This window comes from Lagenorhynchus albirostris, chromosome 1, assembly GCF_949774975.1.
Source record: "Lagenorhynchus albirostris chromosome 1, mLagAlb1.1, whole genome shotgun sequence".
Taxonomy (NCBI): domain Eukaryota; kingdom Metazoa; phylum Chordata; class Mammalia; order Artiodactyla; family Delphinidae; genus Lagenorhynchus; species Lagenorhynchus albirostris.
In genome coordinates, this window is record NC_083095.1 from 177,683,563 (window position 1) to 177,699,135 (window position 15,573).

Genomic DNA, 15,573 nt, shown 5'->3' on the forward strand with positions numbered 1-15,573 from the left:
GGACCGAACTACTAAAACATATGAGAAAATAGAGTGAGGATCACAACTCTGAGAGTGTAAAAAGGGCACATGTCTCAAGGAGATTGAAAATACCACAGAAGTTTGATCCTGAGCACAGGACTGCAGCAATCAAGAGCACAGGAGGAGAGAAATCAGTGCAACTGCAGAGGGAGCCGCCACAGAGCTCTGATTTTAAAACGATGTCAGAGCAATGCAGATGCTCGATATATATGTGCTGAATGGTGGAATTGCAGCTACATTTGTAGAATCCTTTTTCACCAATTAATGCACACAGCAGTGTTGTTTAAAAGGCAGTTAATTTTAGCCTAATTTTACAGAAGAAATTGCAACTCAGTGAGAGTAAGTGATGACATGAGATCGGATGGTGCAGCTTGTAAAACATGAAAAAGTCAAATCTGAGCCTTTCCATTACACTTTGCCTTTTCATGGAGAGAAATGCATATATATATATATATATATATATATACACACACACATATATAATCATATATATGTATATACATACACAATATGTTTATTACATATAATATATATATATATACACACACAACCTGTTTACATATGATCTATATATCCATCTGAAACAGTATATAAGACACTAGATTGGATGTATAAGCTCATGGCTAAGGTGTTAAAACCCAAGCCCACTGAGACATTTGGGATATTTCAGTTAAGCTGGAGAAAAAAGGAAGGAACAGGCGTTCGGTTTGGGACTGGTGGTGCAAGGCAGATGGCCATCTTTGAGAAGCAAAGCCCTCCTTTCCGGTAGCTCCTTTCCGGTCTAGCTGAATGGTATTTCTCTTGCACTGAAAAGGGCAGGACAATGAGGGGACTGTCAGTCCGTTCAAGACACCTCATGAGTTGGATGGATTTTGCTAAAACTTGGGGATGAGATTTCTCTCTCTCCTAGGATGTGTAAACAATAATGGAAAATGAAAACATTTCTGGAGGAATAAAGGTGGAAAAGTCTAGTCATCTTTTAAAAAATATAGAATAAAATTGGTTTTGGAAACTAGAGGCTAGATAGACTGAAATTCCAGGCAAGAATCTAAATGAGGTTTTCTCCCGCTGTGTTTTTACTTTAAATTTACCTGATTTATAAAGTAGGACATGCAGTACTACAGAGTATTCAATAAATACAGTAAGGTCTGATGATGCAGAGGCTACCTGAAGGTGGCCTCTCATTACATTTAGTCATCTTCTTTCCAGGGCTGTTTCCAGACATTTAAAAATGGATTTCAATGAGAGTTTTTAAGTCCTTGGAAAAGGAAGGGACAGTTTTCATTGTTCCTCATGGTAGTGGGGAGCCCTGGAGATGGAATGAAAGCCAAGCAAGGCATGAGCTCCTTTCTCTAGAGCAGGACAGAGCCTGGATGGAAGCCCAGCTGATAACCTAGAGATGTTCTAGGTGGTTTCCCGAAGGGTTTATTTAAGTTCTGGTAAATGGGCAGAAATTCCAGGGGAGCCGATATTTATAGGTCAGGAAATAAAAGTGGTTGTCTTCTAGAAAAACTGCACACAAGGAGCAAGGTTCAAGGTACTAAGTAGGATTTGAGATAAAAGCTTTGCAAACACAGGACAGCATGCCCCAAACCAAGCAGACCTCAGGTATAGGGACTAACTCCCAACTATAATTTGGCTGCTACATGTAAGTCCAGCATTTGACAACAGGATCCCTGAATCCTCAGTCTAGGGCCATAAGTCATTCAAAGCAACCCTCCCCTTCTCCCCCTTGCAAGAGTAAGGCTTTCAAAATATAGTACCTGGATCCATCTGGACAGAGGGGATGGACTTGATTTTCAGGTAAAAAGGAGCAGTGCAGTGCCTCCATGAAAAGCATGTAGGTCATGCACTACCCAACTCCTGGGGGCGCCATTCACTGTCTGCAGCGTGAAAGGACCCCTCTCTGGAAATCCCAGATAATCAGAAGCCTTTAGAACAGAGGGAAGAGGGGAACTGTTGACCGTAACAACTAAGAATTAACATGAGTTAAGAACATGTTACATTATTTATTTGAATAAGATGGAGAAGAAAGAAGAAATAAGTTGCATCTTATAAGAAATAAGATGGAGAGGGCAAGAACTACAGGCAACAATTTTGTTAATAGTTAAAAATGAAAATGAAAGAAGTTATGGATTTTTGTCTCTCTTCCTTTCCTCACCTACATAATTCTGGCTCCTGTCCTTTCCTTCTGGAGTTGGAGAGAGGCACTTTATATCAACATAAATTTTATATTGGTAATTTCATGAACATAATTTGCAGCCAATAACCAAGTTGTCACTGGTTGCTTTTTTCCCCCAGAGGGTGACTGTTGTGATTTGTAGTCGCCATTGTGGCCTTAAGCCAATAGGATAAAGGAGTCTATGAGATGTGATATATTTTGACATATATATGTTTTCAATGTATAAAATATGATTGACACCTTGACACCTGGTTGGAATTGTAAAGGAAAGGTATTTGGTGATTGACAAGAGTAGAGGTTGCTTCCTAGGAGCCCGTGGTTAGCAAGTTCATATGAACTTCAGAAATGCTTCTGTTTTTTTCTTTAACTGTCTAAGTTGCAAATACACACCAATATCCTCACAGTGAACTATGTGGTCTACTAGCAACAATTTTGTCCAGAGGAAGCCTGTTACATAAAACCCGTCATTCATTGTACAGTTGCAGCTGGCAGACAGTTAGTTACCAGATAACTTGCCACAACTTTTAATTTTCAAATTAGCAGTTGCTGCCACATGTGGTTTTGTTTAAAAGGCTAACTGAATTACAAACAAGTATTTGTCTGAAAGGGGCTAGTTTATAGCACGTGATAATGTACTGTGATTCATAAAATGGCATTTGTGCAAAATGTAAGTTGAATTATGCTCAAACTGCATTTGTTTGCTTCGAGCAAGTTGTCCACCACAAACACAGAGCAACTGATAAAACAATAACCACAAACAACACCCAGTTAAACAACTCAGTTCTTCATGCATAGAGATGGGACAGGTCATATATAAGGTTACGGAAGGATCAGTATGAGGAATCTGTTCTCCAAATCTTCATGGATAAAAGACCATAAATTTCAGATCTATTTGATTAATGTGTAGGGGTCATGGTACACATGTCATAAAGGTGGCAACAGTTGCATACACCATTGTCATTTGTACTCTAAAGGCAGCATTTAAATATAAGTGTTCACTGCCCTACAGGCTTACCCATCAGATCCAACCTTTCCTCTGGGGTCAAAAATGTCAACTGAAAGATGATGAAGTAGAATATTTTATGTAGCTCTTTACACATTAAAGTTTCACAGGAAATTATAGCCTTTTCATGCTTCCTTCATAACTGTGACACTTTCAATTAAATGAAACAACCATTTGCAACCAATAGGAGATTGATATTTTTACAAGGTGCTATTCCATCAGAATGTAAGGAAACATATATCTACATAAGTGTAGAACTTTGGACATTAAGGCTGTTTTATTACCTGTTGTCTTGTAGTTAGGTTCAATGGTACACCTTAACCGAAATTGGAATAATGTAGCGAAACACGTATCATATCGTTTGAGTCTGAAGCACAGTTTTGATGTTATATAAACATCCTAGTGCAGGTCTAATCAACTATTAGGCATTAGGCAGAAAAGGCTTCAAGGGGTGAAATATAGAATTTAATTGATTTTCTTTCTGCAAATTTTTTGTTTTAAACATTATCTTTGAGTGTTTTTAACATATTAACTCATTCAGCCATCATAACAACCCAATGATGTAGATATTACTCCTGCATTTAACAGATTAGGGAACTGAGCCACAGAGAGGTCAGGAACTTATGTCACACAGCTAGGAAATAATTTGATTTCACCATCAAATATATTCCCTAATCATATGTCATTTACCTACCAACTTGAGAGTCACTTGGTGGATTTTGATGGAGGAATCTATTTTAACTCTATTTGTACAATTCGCAGTTAATAAAAGCAGTACAATAAAAGTAGCAGGATTTAAGGTGACTGCCGCTCTGCTCCAAGGTAGAGGCAGTGGAGCTTTCACAGAGAGGGCAGGTCTTTTCCTCCTCAAACTCCTTGTTTACGTATGAAATCCAGTGAGGGAGAGTATCTAGTGCTGGACACATAATGAATTCTAAAGTATATTGTGAGGAGGTCATAAAATTTGGAATCAGAAGACCAATTCTAGCCATGTGGCTTTAAGCAAATTACCCAGCCTCATTACATGCTTCACTTAATAAATAGAAATAATAATAATTCCTTTCAAAGTTATTATAAGTATACAGTGAGGAAAATATATGAAAATAATGTAATTGGTAAAGTGGTATATAGATATTGGTTAATTTCACAATGATCACAATAATATTTGTAGTTAGTAAATATATAATTGTGGTTAATAAATATATAATGATTGGGCAAGGGTTATTCATGCCAGGACTTACAATGATAGAATCCTCAAATGACTTGATGAGGTTTACAGATTTAAAACTAGATTATTCAAGTGACTAGAGACCATCTACAGAAACAGCCCAAGGAGATCCTTCAGTTGCAAGAGCAAAGCTGTCAATTTCAGCTGAGCTCAGGACTTGACTTTAGGTTTACACATGAAGGCAAGAGAAATGCAGTGTGTAGCTATCACTTGAAATTCAAAAAACAAAATACATTTGCTTCTCTAATTTGGATCTTTTAAGTGGAGGTATCTTTCTGGGTTCCAAATTACCTGGGTAATAACCACTTTTCTACACATCTTATGACTAGGTAGATGAGTGCTATTTAAATTAGAAGCACATAGTGAGTAAAAGACATTTTGTGATTAGCTCTTCAAATGGCTACAGCCAAGTTTGAAAAAAACAGTAAGTATATGTTGCCTAAATTGAAAAATGAAATATTTTTTCTGTACAACCGGACATGCCCAAGACAACTAAAGAAAAGAGACAAATGTCTAAACGGGGTATTGGTAGCTCTGAATTCCTTTGAAGATTTGGAAAAGATTTATTCCATTAAAGGACTCTTTACTTTGCATAGCTGGTTCTTATTCAACACCTGATTACACTTCCCTCCCTGCTCTCAGCAGGCCTGTAAGGTTTCTCTCTACTCAGTTATTAATCACTGCTGAAATGATATTTTCAAAACCTAGGAATGTAAGGAGAACTCAGTAGAGCCCATCGCTACAATCAAGCATTTTACTTCATAGTCACTAAGAGCTAACCTAAGATAATGAAGGAATTGGGTTTCATGCGGCTAAGTAAACAAGAAGTATTCTCTGAATTAGCAAAATTAAACTCATTTTGTGGAGTAGTGGAGTTTTTGTATCCTTGGATTGTTTTTCACATTAGTCTTGGTGGTGGTAGTAGTAATAGTGGTAGCAGATTAATAGTAGTGGCAGACTTTCTGTTAGTAGTAGTTGTAGCAGCTATAATACTCATAGGACTAGTACTTATAATTTATATTAATGTTATAATAATAGAAGAATCAAGAGTTGTAATTATAACTTTTACACATTAGCAAATTCTTCCATCATTTTACTTAGTTCTTTGAGAATAATTTGAGACTTCACCTTTAAAATTTGGGAAATTGTAGTTCTAGAAAACTTTTTCCTGATGAGAGGAAGCAGCAGATTATGATTCTCATGATCTGAAAGACTGAGTTACATACAATAGAATGGAAAATAATGTTTTGCCAAATCTATAAAAATAAATATAAATCTTATTTATTTTAAAAACTAATAGTAATAATTAAGTATCTGAAATCATTCATGGCTCTGCATTTTTCAATTCTGTTTTTCTAGGAATTGCTGCCGCATTTCTTACAGAGTTGTTTTGGTGAATGAATTTTGTATTGATTTAAAATTATCTTACTGCCTTGAACTACTGCCCTCTTTATTCTTTAAATAAATCAGTTTCTCTTAATACATGGAGAATTTAAAGTAAGGGAATAAACTATCCAGAGCTACTGTCCCTGAAAGAACACTTTCAGAGTATAATTCAATTTTTTCCTTAAAAGATCATATTTATAGAATTTTTGTATCCATTTTAATGGTGAAATTAATGGTGAATATAAAAGCGTGCTGGTGAGGATAGGAGAAAAAAAGTAAATCATAGACCGTGAAAAATAGTCACTCTTCATCTTTATAATTTTAAGGATGTGATGTTGGACTTTGAACGTTGAGAGCGTGGCTCTGAAAATTACAGGGAAATCAAATAAAAGCAATGACTCTTCCACCCTATCATATCTTTTAGTATACTTGAGCTACGTACAAATGTACAAAGTTCTGATCAAGACATAGGGAATTTATTTTGAAAGATATTTTTTGGCAAATGAGAAACAAAGAGTAATGGATGATTAAAACATGCTAAAGATTTTACCAGTTTAAGTATCATTTTTAAAGGTGAATAGCTATGATTCAATTATGCCTTTGATGAAAAATAAAAAAGAAAGTCAAAGGGGGCTTCCCTGGTGGCGCAGTGGTTGAGAGTCTGCCTGCCGATGCAGGGGACACGGGTTCATGCCCCGGTCCGGGAAGATCTCACATGCCGCGGAGCGGCTGGGCCCGTGAGCCATGGCCGCTGAGCCTGCGCGTCCGGAGCCTGTGCTCCGCAACGAGAGAGGCCACAACAGTGAGAGGCCCGCGTACCGCAAAAAAAAAGGAACTCAAAGGAAAGACGACATTGCTGGAAAGACAGAAATTGATTTCAAAGTAAATGACTACAGATTTAATTCTCCAATAACTTACCTAGAAATTACAGTTGAGAATTTGAAACAATAAAGGATGTGATATGCCAATGAAAGCTTTATTCAGACCATGAAGTGAGATAAAAGTTTTACACTTTTAGAAGTTTAAATTCTACATAATTTTGTGGTTTTAAAAAAAGTCCCACTTTTTAAATTAATTCTAATGGAAATAGAAAAATGATCTATAGTAACCCCAGATACGTAGTTAACTTACGATTGCCTAAACATTACAATTGCATTGTCACAAATAACTTGCTTTGGATTTTATGTTGTAATAATGTATGTGTGCATTTTTTATGTTCTTAATTGTGCACTTCCTAGATTAATATGAAAAATTAGTTGGTATTCCCTGAGCTGACTCTCCTTTTAGGCAGCTAAACACCTTGGAGGCAAGAAGCCAGTATAGGATTAACAATTTGTCATGGATAATCCACAAAGTAAATAAACCCAGTGTGAATAATTGAAAGTGGGTAGGGTTGTAACATGGGAGGTATTGAAAGTTAATTCAAGACTGAAGTTCTCCATAGTAAATTCGCTCTCCTTATCCAACAGCTAGAATAGGCTGGCATTGATAACTCTCTAAATAGAGAGGCATTTGTGCATTATCCATGTTTTACCATCTTATCTGAAAACATATAGTCTACCTCCTTGATACAGTGCTACTTGAGCAATCTGAGAAATGTGAAGTTTTTCCATGAGTGTTTAGCCTCCTTTCAACTTCGAAAAGATGGTCCAAAACATTTTCTTCATTTTAGTATTAAAGATACATATGTGTGATTTCTAAAATGTCCTAAACTGAGATTAAGAAAAGCAATTCAACATCATGAAAATACATTCATTTGTAAACTGGACTTGCCTGTTTGACTAGCGTTTAAGATAACAAGGGATTACTAAGGCAAATTTAATGTTTGAATTACTTATAGTACTATACTAGCCTCTTCAGCCTAATAATCTCTTCCAGGTAATAGTCACTTTCCTGCAATTAAAGTTGTACATACTATAGATTTCTGATTTACCAGTCTGCAAGGTGCTACCAAATCATATGGGAATTTGTCACCTAATCCAGACTCAACTATTGCTGATCAGACATTAAGACATTAATTATGTTTCTTTTTTTTAGCTACCATGATATTTTATTTTTGAAATGTGACTGAAGGTGAGTTGCGATATTTTAATTAAAATTTTCTGGACTTTTTCTTAACATATTTATTATTTTTCTAATTATAGGTTTCATATACACTGGAGAAGTTGTACATCGAATGCTAACAGCCACACAGTACATAGCACCTTTAATGGCAAATTTTGATCCCAGTGTATCCAGAAATTCAACGGTCAGATATTTTGATAATGGTATGTATTGGTTAGCCTATTTTTTACTAAATGTATACTTATAAACATTGATCATCAGATTCATATTAATATTTTAGTAACCTTGGGTTTTTTGGGGGTAGACTGGAATTTTAAACTGCTTGATACAAATGCCCCGAGATGACAAATGTTACACTGCAGCTGTTAATACTGTTAATATGTGGAGTAAAGTATGTGGTTAAATGTCACTCGTTTATTCATTCATTCATTTGTTCATTCAACAAATGTTTATTAACATGTATTGGGCACTATAATATATGAGTTGCTGTAAACGACGCCTCGAACAAAGCAAATACATTTATTTTATGCTAGTTGCAATACGTCCCTCGTATTAAAAAAAAACAAAGGATAATTTGTTAGTTTTGATCTTCAGATAGAGGCAAGAGGCATAATATATTGATATTAAATTTCCAAAACTTTTGAATAATATGTACCATAAGATGAACACATCTTTTAAAAATCTAGGATTGTGGGTAATTAAAATCACTTAAGAAAATGTTTTCCTGACTTTGAAATATTAAATAGAGTAACTGACAACAGTCTATCCCTACTGTTTCTTTGTGGGACATATAAAATAGTCAGAAAAGACCTAGAATATGTCACTAAGTACCATTCAAATCTAAGTAAGAAATGTAATGTCCTAAAGACATAAATGAATTTTCATGTCTACATCTTATTGAAAGCTGTAACTTTAGTAGAAAACGAAATTATAGGAAAAGAAGAGTTTGTTTTGGAAACTTAAAGATAGAAATTTCTGTTCTCTTTATAATACAAAAATAGTATTTATTTGCCCAAATGACAATTTTATCTTTTAAAATAATGAAAGCATGTGGCCTGAACAGAGTTATTTCTTCTCTTGTCTTGCCTTAATGCGCAAGGAAGAAAATTACTATGGGGTAGCATAGACTTACTCGTGACCACGGCTTTCAGAAAATGACATCATGTTCCTGAAAGAGATCTGACCAGTGTGATAAAGCCACTTTACAGGTCAAAATAGCAAAAGAGGAAGAAAACTAAACATACTTAGATGTACACTTTGAGAAATGCATTTCAAACAATTTGAATAACACCAAAGTGTGATCCAATATGAAGTAATACTAAATGTTAGCCATACTAATTATTTCCTTCTGTTATTTTAAGAACTGTTATACTCTGTCCTCCCACTTAAAAAAACTGAGGTACTAAGGCCCAAAGATGTACAAGTAGATTGTAAGTATACTTTAGACAGAGCTACAGTGGGCAACTTATCTGAAGCTTATCCCATGACCTACTAGACAGAATGAATCTACCCTAAGTAAATAAGAAAGTTGAGTATTTTCCAAGCTTTGTCACTTACTAGGTGATGTTGGGAACATTTACTCATGGCCACAAGCTTCTGATGACCAAGTTTCTAGACTGTTAGCATAAAAATCTTAAAGCAGGGGCTTCCCTGGTGGCACAGTGGTTGAGAGTCCGCCTGCCGATGCAGGGGACGTGGGTTCGTGCCCCAGTCAGGGAAGATCCCACATGCTGCGGAGCAGCTGGGCCCGTGAGCCATGGCCACTGAGCCTGCGCCTCCCGAGCCTGGGCTCCGCAATGGGAGAGGCCACAACAGTGAGAGTCCCGCGTACAGCAAAAAAAAAAAAAAAACATAAAGCATATTAAGTTTCTTTCCCCATATGCTCTCTCACACACCCATGTGCCTAGGTAGCTCAATATTTAAATTTTACTTTTATTTAAATGATTTTTAAAAATTAATGTATGCCACTTCAACTGGATTCTAAATTCTTTAAAAACTAGGACTGTGACTATTTATAAGAAATTATTTTCTCTTCAATACCTGGCACAAGAACTCAATACACAGTCCGTCCTCAATAATTAATTATTCAATGAATGAATACATGAAAAAAATTAGGTATGTAAGATGAATTTTAATTCTGAGTTGTGAAAGTACGAATACTCAAGAATTACTGTATTTTACTTTATTGAAATATCTTCTGTGTGATAACCAATGGGAATATTGCATTCTTACAATATAATAATAAAAGCTAGTAATTGCCTGTGTTTTATTAAATGACTGAAGCATCTTTCAGTATTGTAAGGATCTCCACAAAGTCCTTTTATACCATAGCAACTTACTGAAATATTTCCAACTTTGATCGGTTAGGATCATTGAAGGAATCCTTAAGGATGGGAAACTCAGCATTTTAGGAAAGCAAAAACTTCTCTAGAGGAGACAGCAATTTAGAACATTTCTTCTAAGATAATATTTCTGTAAGCATTAAAGCACCAGATTTTAAAAATCAGGCGATGCTTCCAAATATTATAGGCAGCCTAGAAGTCACAGAATATTAATGCACAAAAACTAGAGAAGTTGTAAAACTAAACCTTTTATTAGAAAAGTAATTTGGTGGCTCATAAATAGCAACTAGAAAGCGTAAGTCTTGCAGTGATCAGAAGCCTAATCAAGCACAGAATCAGAAAATTGGGAGTTAGTAGTGACCTTAAATGCCCCTAGATCAACCTACCTGCCTGTTTTTATTTTGGAGATTAAGAAATTGGCATCCATTACTGATTAGACAGTTTGATCACCCTAAGGATACTAAGTTGCAACTGCTCAGTTCCATTAAGCACATAGGATGGTACAGCGGCTCATGTGGTCTGTTATATGAGCTTAAATTACAACTTCAGCTCTGCCAGGAAGAACTTTACCATTAGATTTTGTGCCCATCATCAGAAAAACAGTGTAGGATTGTCAGTCATAAGCCAAGAGATGCACCACACAAACCAGCTCTTTGGTGAATTCCAAGGATTGCTCTTGGCAGATTATTCTCCTACATCATAGCTGATGACCAAAGAAAGTGTCTTTTTGGTTCACTTACCTAATTGCTTCCTGTATTAGGTACTACCTAGGAAGCAATATGTGAGTAAGGCGCTGCTTAGAGAAATACAAGATCGTATCTCTAAAAGCCACTCTCACTAACCTGCAGACCATAAAGTTTTAGATTCAGCAACTTGTAATAAAAGGTAAAATTTGATATATTGATTATTCAATAAAACAAGATGGAGACATATAATTAATTTTAAAATTTAATGATAACGTTTACACTCAACTAATCTTACTAGTAGAACCATTTAAATTAAATGCTGGGGGAGCTGTGCTACTACATAATATAAAACATATTTGCACAATTAGTGTTATTTTTAAAAGTCTGCTACTAACAATGTATTGAAAATATCATCACCAGAATTTGCATTAAAAACATTTAATTACTCAATTTAGGTAGACCTGTCTTGTGCACAAAGAATTTGAGGAAACTATATATTTTTTGATTGATTGCAGAAATCCCTAGAAGGCAAGAATTATTCCTCCCATGTTGTAGAAGAAACAGGTTCAAGCAGGTTAATTGTGTCCAAGGTCACACACAAAGTATTAGAGGCAGGACACAAGTCTAGCTCATCTGCCCTCCATTTCAGTGTTTCCTCTGCACCGTCAAAGTGTCTATTAGAAATTAGTGAGTAAGAAGGAGACTAGAGCTTGAGAGTTGTGAACACATGTGAAAGAAAAGAAGTGGTTGTTAGGAGGAATTTCATGATCAGAAAACCCTTTTACTTCTACGATTATGGAAGTTTCCTGGCTATTATTGTCCTCTTGCCTTTTCCAGTTTTTAGAAAAATGGTTGTATAGATACAGAGATGCCCGTGGAAGGAAGAGACCGGGGTTTTCACTTACAACAGGGCTATGTCTTGGGTGCTGCATATAACTAAAAGTACCAAGGTAAAAGTAAAAAAAAAAAAAAAAAAAAAAAAATTTTTACTTCTAAAGTTTTACCTCAAGGAAATAAATAGATTTCTATATTTAAAGGTTATCACGTGATAATTTGATATATATATATACATTGCAAAAGAATTTCCACCATCAAGTTAATTAATATTTTCATCACCTCACATATGTCCCTTTTTTCTTTTCGGGTGGGAACACTTAAGTTTTATTCTCAGTAAATTTCAATTATGTTGTACAGTGTTAGAAACTGTAGTCACCGTGTTATACATTAGATCCTCAGACCTTATTCATTGTATAAATGAAAGTTGGTATCCTTTTGTCAGCATCTCTCTATTTCCCCCAGACCCTAGTCCCTGGCAGCCGACATTCTAAAATCTGTTTCTTTGAGGTCAACTGTCTCTGTTTTGTTTTGTTTTTAAATATCACATGTATGTGATACCATGCAGTTTTTCTCTTTCTCTATTTGGCTTATTTCACTTAGCTTAATGCCCTCCAGATACATCCATGTTGTCACAAAGGCAGGATTTCATTCTTTTGGGGGCTGAATAATATTCCATTGTGTATATATACCACATATTCTTTATCCATTCATCCATAGATGAACACTTAAGTTGTTTTCATACTTTGGCTACTTTAAATAATGCTTCAGTGAACAAGAGAGTATAGATATCTCTCTAAGGAAGTCATTTTGTTTCCTTTGGTATACACCCAGTAGTGGGATTCCTGGATCATATGGTAGTTTTCTATTTTTAATTTCTTGAGGAAATTCCATACTGTTTTGCACAGTGTCTGTTCCAGTTACGTTTCCACCAACAGACTATAAGGGTTCTGTTTTCTCTACATCCTTTCCAGGATTTGTTACCTCTTGTCTTTTTGATAATAGACATCTTAACAGGTGTGAGGTGATGTCTCATTGTGCTTTTGATTTGTATTTCTCTGATGATTAGTGATGCTGAGCACATTTTCATGAACCTCTTGGCCATTTATATGTCTTATTTGGAAAAATGGCTGTTTAGGTCTTTTGCCCACATTTTAATTGGGTTATTTGTTTTCTTGCTATTGAGTTGTATGAGTTCCTTATTTATTTTGGATAGAATCCCTTATTAGATACATGGTTTGCAAATATTTTCTCCTATTCCACAGGCTGCCTTTTCACTTTGTTGATGTTTTCTTTTGCTGTGCAGAATATTTTTAGTTTGATATAGTCCAACTTGTTTATTTTTGCTTTTGTTGCATTTGCTTTTGGTGTTAAATACAAAATACAAAATATGATTACCAAGACCTATGTCAAGGAGCTTACTCTCTATGTTTTCTTTTAGGAGTTTTACATTTCAGGTATAACATTCAAGTCTTTAATCCATTTTGAGTTGATTTTTGTGTATGGTATATTCTTTTGCATGTGGCTATCCAGTTTTCCTAGCACAGTTATCCAGTTTGTTAAGAAACAGTTCTTCCGCATTGTATATTCTTGGCTCCATTATTGAAAAATGAATTGACCGTATAAGCATGGATTTATTTCTGGGATCTGTACTCTGTTCCATTGATCTATGTGTCTTTTTTCCTTAATCCCAAAGCCATACTGTTTTGATTACTATAGCTTTGTAATATACTTTGAAATCAGAAAGTATAATGCCTCCAGCTTTGTTCTTCTTTCTCAAGATTGCTTGACTATTTGGAGTCTTTTGTGGTTCCATACAAATTTTAGGATTTTTTTCATTCTGTTTATTGGAATTTTGATAGGGATTGCATTGAATCTGTAGATTGTTTTGGGTAGCATCGAAATTTTAACAATATTAATTCTTCCAATCTAAGAACATGAAATATCATTCCATTTATTTGTGCCTTGTTCAGTTTCTTTCATCATTGTCTTACAGTTTTCAGTATACAGGACTTTCACCCCTTTAGTTAAATTTATTCCTAAGTATTTTCTTGATGCAATTGTAAATGGGATTGTTTTCTTAATTTCCCTTTCTGATAGTCTGTTATTAGCACATAGAAACACAACACATTTCTGTATATTGATTTTGAATCCTGCAACCTTACTGAATTCATTTATTTATTAGTTCTAACAGGGTTTTTTTGGAGTCTTTAGGGTTTTCTATATACAATACAGGCATCTGTAAATAGTGACAGTTTTACTTCTTCCTTTCCAGTTTGTATGCCTTTTATTTCTTTTTCTTGCCTAATTGCTCTGGCTAGGATTTCCAGTATTATGTTGAATAAAAATGGTGAGAGTGGGTGTCCTTGTCTTTTTCCTGATCTTGGAGGAAAAGCTTTCTGCTTAGTATCTTGTTAGCCTTAAGTATGATGTTAGCTATGGGCTTGTCATATATGGACTCTATTTTGTTGAGATGCATTCTATCTATATCTGATTTAAGAGTTTTTATCATGAGAGGATGTTGAATTTTGTCAGATGCTTTTTCTGCATCTCTTGAGATCGTCATATGACTTTTATCCTTCATTTTGTTAATGTGGCATATCACATTGATTGATTTGTGCATGTTGAACCATCCTTGCATCTCAGGAATAAATCCAGCTTGATCATGGTATATGATCTTTTTGATGTACTGTTGAATATGATTTGCTAAGATTTTGTTGAGTATTTTTGCATCTATGTTCATTGGCTATATTGGTCTGTAAGTTTCTTTTCTTGTAGTGTCCTCATTTGGCTTTGGTATCAGGGTAATGCTGGCCTTGAAAAATGAGTTTGGAAGTGTTCTCTCTTCTCTATTTTGGAAGACTTTGATAAGAATTGGTATTAATTCTTCTTTAACTGTTTGGTAAAGTTCCCCAGTGAAGCCATCTGGTCCTGGATTTTTCTTTGTCAGAACTTTTATAATTACTAATTCTATCTCCTTACTAGTAATTGATCTGTTCAGATTTTCTGTTTCTTTGTGATTCAATCTTGATTGATGGTATGTTTCTAGGAATTTATCCATATGTCCTAGGTTGTCCAATTTGTTGGCATATGATTGTTCATAGTACAATAGTTTCTTATGGTCCTTTGTTTTCTGTGTTATCAGTTGTAGTGTCTCCTCTTTCATTTCTGATTTTATTTATACTTTCTCTTTTTTCTTAGTCTAGCCAAAGTTTTGTCAAATTTTTTATCTTAAGAAAGCTCTTAGTTTCAATGATCTTTTCTGTCATTCTAGTGATATCTATCTAATGGATCTTTTTAGTCTCCATTTCTTTTATTTCCATTCTGATCTTTGATATTTCCTTCTTCTGCTAACTTTGGGCTTGGTTTATTCTTCTTTTTTAGTTCCTTGATGTGTAAAGTTAGGTTGTTTTTTGAGATCTTTCTTTTTTCTTCATATAGGCATTTATCTCTATAAATTTCCTCTTAGAATTGCCTCTGCTGAATCCCTTAAGTTTTATGTTTTGTTTCCATTTTCATTTATCTCAAGATATTTTTAGATTTCCCTTTTGATTTCTTCTTTGTCCCACTGGTTGTTCAGGAGGATATTTTTTAATCTCCATGTATTTGTGAATTTTCCAGTTTTCCTTCTGCTGTTAATTTGTAGTTTTATACCATTTTGGTCAGAAAAGATGCCTGATATGAATTCAGGCCTCTTAAAATTGTTAAGACTTGTCTTGTGGCCTAAAAAAATTATCTATCCTGGAGAATGTCTTATGTGCACTTCAGTAAAATGTGCATTCTGCAGCTGTTTGATGAAATGTTCTATGTATTTCTGTAAGGTTCAC

General features: G+C 34.9%; 1 protein-coding gene across 2 annotated transcripts in view; it reads left to right on the plus strand.

The window, feature by feature from the left end:
• Positions 1–15,573, plus strand: part of PLXDC2 (plexin domain containing 2) — a 413,757-nt gene that overhangs the window by 259,970 nt on the left and 138,214 nt on the right. For both annotated transcript variants that reach the window (XM_060161213.1, XM_060161202.1), the window contains exon 6: positions 7,965–8,087. In XM_060161213.1, coding sequence (XP_060017196.1) covers positions 7,965–8,087 — 123 coding nt within the window. The remainder of the gene's footprint in view (positions 1–7,964; positions 8,088–15,573) is intronic.